The 11,982-nt window shown below is 40.5% G+C and overlaps 1 protein-coding gene across 1 annotated transcript; it reads right to left on the reverse strand.

Moving 5' to 3' along the window:
- Positions 1 to 376: 376 nt before the first annotated feature.
- On the reverse strand, positions 377 to 11,414 carry MRPS33 (mitochondrial ribosomal protein S33). The gene is made up of 3 exons (XM_087934979.1): positions 11,321 to 11,414; positions 8,530 to 8,787; positions 377 to 527 (listed from the first exon to the last, which is right to left on the reverse strand). The coding sequence occupies exons 2-3, from the start codon at positions 8,745 to 8,747 to the stop codon at positions 425 to 427; spliced, it is 321 nt and encodes a 106-aa protein (XP_087791105.1). The 5' UTR covers positions 8,748 to 8,787; positions 11,321 to 11,414; the 3' UTR covers positions 377 to 424.
- Positions 11,415 to 11,982: the final 568 nt, after the last annotated feature.

Raw genomic sequence — 11,982 nt, forward strand, 5'->3', positions numbered from 1 at the left:
TTTTAATCATAAACAATGTATCACTTTTTCTAACTGTATCACAACTGTTGCACTATTTTTTAAAACTTTATTGCATTTGACTAACAAATGTTTTTTTTACAACATCTACCCATGATGCAAATACTAGCCTTACATGGGTAAAGCCAACTGTATGGAATGCTCCCATTGACAACTTATCCTTCCTACTGACCAGAGGGAAAAAAAATATGTTGGAAACACTGAAATGATTGGACTTACCTCTGTATTTTTGGTATTTATGTTGATAAGACAAATTACAGTGACATCATAGGGCAAAGATTACAGTCCTGAAATGGCAAGAGCCCTCTATTGGATGGAAAAAATCCCCTTCAAACTAAAGTACTAAATAAAGTCACCACCTGTTCCAAGATGTTTTATTAAATAAATTTTTGGCTTAATAATGCTTTTACTTCTTCAGAGCTCTCTTTCCTTCTCCTTTTTTGGGGGCTCCTTTTCCACGTAGCCTCCTCAACCGTTTCATCTCATCTTTAAAATCTTCATGTTCATCCCTAAATCAAAAGGGCAAATGCAAGGAATGAGTCAAAGTTCATGTTTGCTTTATTTAATCTCAAATTAGAATGATGTCCAGTTTTAACCAACAGGAAAGCTGAGATAAAGCAACATACACTATTTAACATTCTTAAATGTTTATGTTCTGACCAAGGCTTCCTGAGACTGTAATTAAGCACACGCTTAGTCCAAACAACTCTTGTTTTATTTCAATGCTGGGAATTATGCTCATTCCCAAACATAATGAGTCCCAAACAGTCCCTTGAGATAAGCACCCACCTTTATCTCCTTTGAATTGCTGCCAACAACTAAAGTGCCAAATTAACTATAAAAAACCAACCAAAGTACAAAGTCCAGAGATAGCTTCAAGGTTTAATTCAAAAGAGCAAACAACTTTGCTTCCTGCAAAGGTTTCTCTACCTTTGCACCTTCTTTATACCTTATGGGAGGAGCAATCACCTCCCAGCCTTACTTCCGAGTCTCCCCTTTTGTCTCAGCCTCTCTTGCCTTCTAGCAGCTCTGCGTATATGCGCACTGGGAACAGGCTCCCCTGGTCCTCTGCCTTGGTGCTGCCAGACTGGAGGCTCTGGAGTCAGCACACAACTCCCAGATGGTCCTGGCCCCATCTCTGCATCGGATGGAGGACCCTTGTCCGAGTCCTCCCCAGACTCCCAGGCTGGTTCCCGTTCTTCCCCATTATCTGATTCCACTGCCATCTTCACAGGCTGCCAGCAAACCACAACAGTTATATACCAAAAAAGCTAATACTATCCTTGGTTGTATAAACAGAGGCATAGAATAAAAATCATATTAAGTATTAGTACTGCTTTATAAAACCTTAGAAAGACCATACCTGGAACATTGCATCCAGCTTTGGTCGCTACTTTATAAAAAAGATGTTGAGACTTTGGAAAAAGTGCAACTAAATGATTAAAGGCCTAGAGAAAAAAGAAGGACTGGGATGATATGATAGCTGTATTCCAGTATTTGAGAGACTGCCATCAAAGAAGAGGTGGGTCAACTTACTTTCCAAAACAGCAGAGAGCAGGACAAGAAACAATGGATGGAAACTAATCAAGGAGAGACGCAACCTGGAATTAAGGAGAAACTTTCTAGCAGTGGAAACAATTAACCTGCAGAACTTCCTGCCTTCAGAAGTTGTGGGTGTTTGATCACTGGAGGGTTTTTAAGAAGAGACGGGACAGCCGCTTGTCTGAAATGGTATAGGGTCTCCCGCTTGAGTAGGGGGTTGGACTAGAAGACCACCAAAGTCCCTACCAGCTCTATTCTGAATTTGACAATTCTTCTGTGGGATATCTATGCTAATTTACATGTGTTTCTCTTGCTGTGTCTGTCGGTGATATTCACAAATGACAGGTCTCATGTATTGTGAGCCTTGTCATAATAAGCCCTGTAGGGCACATGGTGATTTTGAGATTTAACGTTCTTTGAATCATTGTAATTTGTAAGACCTCTTGCCTGAACATGATATGTAAACCTAGCCCATAGATAAGATTTCCTCTACAGGTAGTCCTCAACTTACAACAGTTCAGTTAGTGACCATTCGTGGTTACAATGGCACTGAAAAAAAATGTCCTTAGCTATGACACAGGAAACCATAATACTTCATGGCCTCCTTTGTGTATCTACAAAGAAGCTTTTGAAAAGGAAAACCATCCTTGAACTATTAGGAGTCAGACATAATTAACAATATTTCCTTTTTTAAATGGAACATCAATTAGTAACTAGTAAGGGATTTAAAGCCCAGGAAAATGATATGAACATGAAACAGAAGACCACTTTCACTTTTAGTGACTATTTCCTAAATTATTCATCCCTCACTTAGGAAGTGTATGCCAAGAGTTGACTTAAGTGGGCAGATGTAATGAAAAAAATATCTTAGAGTACAAATCTTTTCATTAAAGCATAATTATTCTTACCAGCAGAAAAGTACTGATTGTACCCTATAATTTTCAGTCACAAGATTCTGAAAAGCTTCCTTTTCTTCTTGAAAAAGATTTATATGATTCTATAGCATGTGTTCCCTTCAACATTAATTGCTGAATTTCTGTGCCATAATTTTAAATCAAATGTTGACTTTCTACCACCCTTTTCTACCACAGTCCTTTAGCTACAGATGTGTCAGATTGTAACATGTGCATACACATACACACACTTTTTGCACTATTCTCTACATGCACATATATTTCTCTGCAGGACTTTTAGCATATCACATTTATTTGACTTTAACATGGGAATAGAAGGAGAGAATTAATTTTAAGGTGTGCATAACCATGCCAACAGAATACACAGAAAATTGACAACATGGATCCATGGTCTATATCAGCAGCCCCCAACATTTTGGGCATTATGGACTGGTTCCATGGAAAGAAGTTTTTCCACAGACTGGAGGGGACGTGGTTTTGTGTGCTGTCTAAATCTGATGGGTGGGGATTCACTTGTTTGCGTGGCCCAGTTTCTGGAATGCCACAGACCAGTGCTGATCCAAGGACCAGGGGTTGGGAACCCTTGGCCTACATAGATACAGGGCCCAAATTAAGTACGAGAAAAGTAAATTGAATTTGGAAACAACGAATCAAAAGAATCACAAACAAAAAATTTATTTGGCATCAACTTGCTTAATGTTAAAGCCCAGGTTACAAAAAGCTGAGGGAGGGGCAATATAAAATACATGCTATATGAGGTAATAATTTTGGTCAATCACTCTTCTAATATCCATGTTTCCCTGAAAATAAGACCCGGTTCTTTTGGCTCCAAAATAAGCACTACGGCTTATTTTTTTTATTTAAAGTCTTATTTTATTTAAAGTCTTATTTCTTTTGAGTGCTGCTGCCATGAGGCGGGATAGTAGTGGAGCTGCCCTATGCACTGGCTTACCTCAGGGCCCCTGCAGCCAGGCCATCCCTACCCCGACACCTGCTTTGCCTCATGGCTGCAACACTGGTACATTGCTCAACCTCCTACTCCACTGCAGCCACAAGCAAGCATAAGAAGTGGGTCAGCGGCCAGGCAGGATCTTGCTAGATGGGGCTACTGGAGCCACCACGAGGTGAGCAATTGTTGGGGCATGGATGGCCTGGTTGCAGCGGCCCTGAAGTAAGCTGGTATGCAGATGGGGCAGCTCCAACCCACCTCACCTCACCTGGTCTCAGCAGCACCACGAGCAACCAGATGGAATGGGCAGCCGGGCAGCTCTGCAGGCCCTTAAGTAAGTCTTATTGGGGCGGAGGGGGCTTATATTGGGTACACGTGCAGAAAACATGATAGGTCTTATTTTTGGGACAGGTCTTATTTTCAGGAAAACATGGTAGTATAGGAACCATCTGCTGCAATTAACACTGTTATCTATACTAGTTGATTTGGGGCTGGGTAATGTTTTTCTTTATTACTGCATGTCAACATTAGAAATTGGTGAGCGATGGTAGGATCCCTCAAAATGGGGAGGGGGGTGGTCATGAGAAAATAGTACTGGTAATAGCATTATATACTGCTTATATACTGCTTAATAGTGCTTTACATCCCTCTCTAAGTAGTTTACAAAGGCAGAATATTGCCCCCAACAATTTAGGTTCTCATTTTACTGACCTCAGAAGGATGGAAGCCATCTTTTTAGTTGTGCTCAACTCGATCCATGGTCTACATCAGCAGCCCCCAACTTTTTGGGCACCATTTACCAGTCCCATGGAGAGAGGTTTTCCACATGTTTTTTAAATGCTTATGGTACAATTAGATCTGTTAGAGACCATATATATAATTCTAGAGGACTTAAAATAAGACCAGCAAGAAGTCCTTTCACATGTTTTGTTTAACTACAGGGAGCATTCTGCTTAAACTAACAAAATGAACAAAACCTTTTAATAAAGCCAAGTATGATTAAACAGCCATACACTGAATTAGGATATAATTCTGATTCATATTTCCCAGTTGCATTATTCGTCCATTAGCAAGATAATATCATTTCCTCAAGGCCGTAGAGCCGTTAATATTGTTAACTGTTCACAAAGTACCACACAGACCTTGATTCTGTTCCACCTCCATAAAATGCTTACTGCCTGCAGCTGAACACATTTCTGAGTGAGAGCCCTTGCAGGCTTTTCCGAACAAGAGATCAGTTAATAAAGAAGCTTGCAAAACCAAAGCATATAATTTATATTTTCCTGTGCCAAAGGGAAGCCCCTTTGCTTTGCCATTATCTCCCCAGCCGTGAAGAGCACATCTAGATTACCATTGTACAGGTTTTAAAAATAGCAGTATTCAGGATGTTTTAAATGTAAAAAAAAAAACCCTTCAATGTACGTTTTTAGCTTAACATGAACCCAATTTCTTGACATATGAATAAAACATAGCAAGCTTCGGATCCATGCACTTCCTACTTTCGTGCATGCCAGAAGAAGGAAATTAGAAGCATCTTCTGGTTTTTAACAAATTATAAAATAACTTGGAGATTGACTTTTTAAACTTTAGTTAGGAAACAAACTAGGATCTTAAATCCTAGAGTGGAATGAGCATGCAAGCCTGAATAAACCATTTTTTATAAATACAAAAAAGACTTTGTTTCTTTTGTTATGCATAAACCATAGTTTACTTAACTTGAGTTAAATAAATTGCTTGGTTTATTTATCATTCTAAGGCAAGCATCTCAAAAGCTTGCAAGATACCATGAGATCCACAGTTTTATAAGATTTTGGCCGGCAAGAGTGCATAAATAAATAAAGTGCTTTATGTCTTACATTTATTTTGTAGGGTGTGAGCATGAGCATTTACATGTTTATCAAAACCAAAAAGATCGCAGGTATAATGTTATCAATGTGTCATCCATTTGTACATATGGGTAACATCAACCCATGTACAAAAGGGTAGGATCTAAGATTTAGAACAGCTGAATAAGCACCCATGCAAATCCACAGCTTAGAATCCACAGTGCATCAGTTCACACAACACATTAAACCAAAGCCAAACAAACTACACCACTATTACAAAAGTTGCAGTTGGAAAGGTAAAATAATTCCTGAAATGAAGAACAGTCACAATAGCAAAGCTGAAGAAAATCAAAGAAGACATAACAGAGGTATGTATATAAAATTTTGCATGATATGGATACTGCTAGAATATTATGAAGTTAAACAAATAGAGACTTAGGACAGAGAAAATCATCCCCTTTCAGTCAGTGTTTCTATTATTTATTTATTAGATTTTTATGAAGCCCATATTCCTTACAGGGTGACTCTGGGTGGCTTACAAATCATTGAAACAGGAGGAAAAAAAATAAAAGATTAAAACAACATAAAGTTAAAATTTCTTTGGAGAGTCTCAAACATTCAGATCATGGTTGTCCCAAAGCTGCTTTTTCAAAAGGCAACTGGACTTTATTGTGAAAATTCCTGGACTTTCAGGAGGGCACGAAAGAGGAAAAAACAAAAAAAAACTTCAATTGGCTTTTGAAAAAGCACCTCTGAGGCAAAGTTAAAACATTATTAAGCACTAACTAAAACCAAGCTAAGAGAACTAAGAGCCAGACAGGATGGGGATGAGTTGTTCTTACCCTGACAGCCACCTCCTGAGGTAAGCACCCTCTTCAGGGGCCCAGGTCAAGTGGAAAAATCAGATTTTGATCCTCTTCCAGAAGGACAAAGGGAGGGGGCAGCTCTCATCTCTGGTGGAAGAATGTTCCACCGGGATGGGGCCACAGCAGAAAAGTTTCTCCTTGATCCTGCCTGCTTCAATACCACAGCAGACAGGATTGGTAGCAAGCCTCTTCTGCTGGCATAAGTGGGGTGGGCTGGTCCCATCAGGGAGAGATGGTACCCTGGACCCATGCCATGCTTTAAAAGTAACGATCAACACTTCAAACTGGATCTGGAAGGGAACTGGCAACCAATGCAACTTACCACAGTAATGGTGTTACATGTGCTACTCTAGGAGCTCCCAGGGCTGTGTGCACTGATGCATTTTACACCAGCTGAAGCTACCAAATACTCTTCAAGGGTAACTCCGTGTAGAGTACATTGCAGTCATCCGGACATGAGATGACTAGGGTACGAGTGACCATGCGCAGGGACCTGAGATCCAGCTAAGGGCGCAACTGGTGCACAACATGCAGTTATGCAAAGGCTCTCCTAGCCACGAGTATCACCTGCCCTTTGAGTAGGAGTCATAAGTCCAGGAGGGAACACCACCCCGGCCAACTTGCACACTGGATCTGTCTGCAACCCCATCTAGTTAATGATGATAAACCACCAGGGGTCCCTTGCACCCACAGCCACTCTGTCTCGCTTGGGTTCAGCTGAGAAAGGGAAGTCACAGCATCGCTCGGACCACCCAGGATGGAGGTGTACAGCTATACATCATCAGCATATTAAGGATGACTCATCCCATATGATCTCACCCAGCAGTTTTATGTAGATGTTAAAAACAGAAAGTGGAGAAAGTACCGAGTCCTGTGGTGCCACACAAAGGAGTGGCCAAGGGCAGGATCTCTAGCTTCTTCTTAACATACATAGGGACCGGCATTGGAGAAAGGAGCTGAAGCAGTGCAACATTCTGCTGTCCGTCCCCATCCCCAAAGAATGCCATGATTGATGTTATCAAAAGATGCTGCAAGGTCAAGGAGAACCAGGATGGGTGCATAACTCCATCCTGCTCTCACCAGATATCATCCACAAGTGCAACCAATGCCGTTTCCATCCCATAACCCAGCCTGAAACCCGACTGAAAAGAGTCCAGTGTCGACTCCTGGCAATTCCCTCAATACTACCCAACTATTTACAAAGTCTGCATTACGGTTACTATTAATCTTCTCATCACTCCTTATCACCCATCCCCTCCCACTTGTGACTGTATGACTGTAACTTTGTCACTCCTTACGATTAATATTGACTGTTTCCTAGTATGATATGATTGCTTATTGTACCCTGTGACTATCATTAAGTGTTGTTCCTTATAATTCTTGATTTTTGATGAATGTATCTTTTCTTTTATGTAGACTGAGAGCATTTGCACCAAGACAAATTCCTTGTGTGTCCAACCACACTTGGCCAATAAAGAATTCTATTCTATTCTATTCTATTCTATTCTGTTCTGTTCTGTTCTGTTCTGTTCTGTTCTGTTCTGTTCTGTTCTGTTCTGTCCTGTCCTGTCCTGTCCTGTCCTGTCCTGTCCTGTCCTATTCCCTGGCCTACTCTTTGAAGTTTTCTTGGTGGGTTTTCTTTCAGAAGTGGCTTGCCCTTGCCTCCTTCCTAGGGGTGAGAGGGAGTGAGTGTCATCCAGCGGGCTTTGTGCCGAAGAACTCATGGTCTCCTAATTTCTAGCCTGGTGCGTTAACTCTACACCAAACTGGCTCTTTTATACCATTTAGCACATATTTAACCTTGGGACTTTGCAGTAAGCACTGATTTAACAGTTCTACTAGCAAATAAATAGAGAATAAGATAATTAACAATTATATTCATAATCATATATTTCCAGCATTTCAGATATTCAGATTTCCAATATTTCAGATTTCTCCATTCAACTTGGTATTTAACAACATAACAGGGTGCCATACCCCAAAATTCTTGGACAGCATTTAGAAAATCAATGTCCATCTATCTATTGCAAACCCAGACTTGGTAAAGGAAGAATTCCAACCAAACTGTCTGATGGTGGTTTACATATGTGGGTATATGCAGAGTTAAAACTGCTTTTCAATTCTACCCACTAAAATGTTTTGAAATATCACACATTTTACTTTTTTTTTCATGCAACTTCACAGCATTCCAGGTGACAATATAAAAAGTTGCTAGTTATGGAGAATTTATGAGATTTCATCCCTGATACTGTTTTAAAGTTAAATTAATTAGGTGTGTGGCAGATGTCTTGGTGCCATGCAGCACCATGATGGAACTTCCATGAAGGAAGAAGTCACGCTTGAGGATTCATCATTTACTGTTGCTGCACTAGTTTGCCTCCATCCTTCCCCACATCCACATATTTCTGAATTACCTGTAGAGGCCATAGGAACGAAGCCTCCACATGAGGCCACTGTAGATATTGTGAGGAGGATACCAGTCATAGACTCCTTTGCGCTTTGCCAAGGGCTGCTCACTTAACAGCTTGACGACTTTCATGGATGAAGAATCAGTTGGCCGAACAACTTCTCCAAATATATGCTTACTCAGGCGGGCCATCCGTAAGGCATAGTTGGAAAGAGGGCCTGACATCTTCGAGTACAAACTGGGCAAGTGGATGTATGCACTCCACCTTTGACCAAAAGTGAGAGAAGGCATTATTAAGACATGGATCTAATGACAGTGATACAGTCCACCATCTGCTTCCTCTTTTTTAAAAGAATGTAAAAGCTAGGATCATACATCATGTTAAGTCATAACACAGCTTGCTAGGTTTTAGGTTTGCATATTTGTGTTCAACAAAATACAATGAAGTGAACCATGACTTAGTGTGAGATAATAACCCTAGGTGCATTTCACATAAGCAGGTATCATGTCATGAGACATGGCTCACTCAAAAAACCAACAATGCTGGGAGTGATCAGCAGACAAAGGAGAAAGGTCCACCCTACTACCTGCTGGCTGAACAATTAAGTACATTTACAGATATACATTTTCTCTTTTTATTATTATTTGTGCTATTATTATTTGATACTATTTTGTACTTTATAGCAATAGCACTTAAGATTTATATGTCACTCCACAGTGCTTTATAGCAGGGGTCTCCAACCTTGGCCACTTTAAGACTTGTGGACTTCAACTCCCAGAATTCCTCAAACAGCAAAACAGTGTAAAGCTGGATGAGGAATTCTGGGAGTTGAAGTCCACAAGTCTTAAAGTGGCCAAGGTTGGAGACCCCTGCTTTATAGCACTCTCTGAGCAGTTTACAAATGGCAGCATATTGTCCCCAACAATCTGGCTTCTCGAAATTTTACCGACCTTGGAACGATGGAAGGCTAAGTCAACTTTAAACCCATCAAGATCGAACTCCTGGCCTTGGGGAGAATTTGACTGAAATACTGCATTCTAACCACTGTGCCATCACAGCTCATTTAAGTACTCTATGGGCTAATTCTGAGTGCCGCCAACCAGCCTTCCAGTGCTGCCATTCCCTTGTGGCTCTTATTGGTCCTTCTCTCCCTGTTCATTTACTTTCCCTATCCTGGGCATGTTATGTGACATGTAAGGTCAAACAAACGTGGAAGGACATGAGCTGAATCAGGAAGTAGCTCTCCCAATTACTGAAAGAACTTCTTCCTCACTGAACATGTTACCTATCAGACAAGTTTTCTCCCACTTCAGTACATGACCCTCCACCATACATATGACCTGTCAAACATGGATTTTACATTCTTTCATGTTTAAATGAACAGTATAGTATTCTTTCTGAAGAATAGTAAATCCACACTTTGCAATCATCTAAATTCATTGGCATCCTGTCATAGGCCACCTAAAAAGAGGCCAACCTACACCACAGGGAGCCAACTAAACCCTGTTGCAGCACATATAAAGAGTGATTGGTACTTGTTTTTCTCATTAGCCAGTGATGGTCAGTGCAAGAGAAAAAAAGCTGGGGAGTCTTGCAGTTGCTTCTTTTAACTTGTCCCACATCAAACCTATAAGGATATCACTATTTCCTGGTCACATTTCTGTGGCAGATTGAAGTTCAGCCACTGGGATAGTGCAGTTTATATTACCATATTTTTCTGGGGACTCAAACGCTGGAAGAATATTAACACAGTATTGAGGAAAACATGTTAACACAGCATTGAGGAAAAGCCCTCAATCACAAATATTTTTTATTTAAAAGGGACATTGTGGAGAGCAAGTTGTCAGAAAGAACTAACAGATAAAACCAAGTATCTGCACAGAGGTGTATATGTGTATAGAGGTGTATATGTATACGTGTTTGTACATATCAAATAATGAAAACAGTGACATGCCATAAGATCTTCTCCTTTTCTATATGAGCTATGGCTTCACATGCACATACAAAAGGACATGACTTACATCAAGATGAAATGCTGCTTTCATCATTTTAACAAAAAGGTTAGATCCTATGGATGCTTCTGCACAGGACTTTTGCAAAGATGGGATGGAAGAAAGGAGACTGTGTGTCCCCCAATTGGTATTTTTTCTACACCCTTAAATTGGTATTGTTTCTTTACCCTTAAATAAATTGTTCTCATGGTGTGGGGGAAGGGATCAAACTCCTTTTCTCCATTCCTTTTCTCTTTTGGTCAACATTGGAGCCTTTTCTAACTAAGAATGACAACAATCAACCATAGCTTTTTCTAAACATTTCTCAGACAGTAAAATTTGAAAACAACAGCATTGGTTCTACAATAACTGACACATATTCCCTGTGCTTTTAAAGCAGTATTTTTCAATCCCAGCAAGTTTAAAAATGTGTGTTCACTGGGGAATTCTGGGAATGGAAGTCCACACTTCAGATTAACTCCTGCAGCAAAATGTATGAAAGCCCTACAAGCAAATTGTATTGTTCATCTTCTGCCAACATATCCCAATACATTAATCTATGACTAGATTCTCAAGCAGTTTTTCATGTTCTGAGAAAATAAACGCCCATATAAGCATCTCTTAACAAATCCTATTATAACATTCACCGGGGAAAGCCTCAGCTGTTAACAAAGAAAATAGAAAACTGTTCGTCTTCACAAACACACACAGACGATTCACTTTTAACTAACCCAGAAGAAGCACAAGTTGCTTTTAAATTACAAAAACTCGGGAAAAAAATAAAACCATTCGCCTCTCCCACTAACCTTTCAGCACTTCAAACGTGCCCACCACTCTACCCGGAGGAAGTGCACTACCCTCTAAACGCTCCGGGTAGGCCGACGGCTAAGCGGGGGAAACATATGAGCGAAGGTACGCCTAATGCGCATGCGGGCTTTCTTTTTCTAGGAGGATGTCGCCATCTTGAACAGGCTGGGTGTGACGTCATTGTACGGAATCGGGAGTTTGAGGCGTGTTTAGCCCTAAACTATCTTTGGAGTAGGTGCTTTTCGCGGAACTGGTGCTGAAATGGGAATAATGCAGTGTAATCCTCCTATTCGGCGTTAGCTTTATGGCAGCAAAGATTTAATCTTTTATTGCATTTAGAGAGGTCGGTCTAGGATGTTTATTATATATGTATATCTTATATTTATCTTAAGTATATTTTCAGACCCAGCCAAAGGAGCTCCCTTGATGTCGTTTGAACAGTCCCGGTCGCCCTGGCCACCTCAGCACATCTCAGAAGGTTGTTCTTGGGTGGGAAATAGAAGGTGACGCTTCAGAGCTGAAGAAGCTTCTTGGATGAGAAGTGAAAGGTCTTCAGCAGAAAAACCAGAAAGTCCAGTTGCCTCTTGAAAAAGCACCTTTGGGACAACCATGGATGACTGAGAATCTCCACAGACATTTGGCAATGCTAGATGCATCACCA

This window comes from Pseudonaja textilis, chromosome 5 (assembly GCF_049901715.1).
Source record: "Pseudonaja textilis isolate UNSWEBS1 chromosome 5, rPseTex1.2, whole genome shotgun sequence".
NCBI classification, from domain to species: Eukaryota; Metazoa; Chordata; class Lepidosauria; order Squamata; family Elapidae; genus Pseudonaja; species Pseudonaja textilis.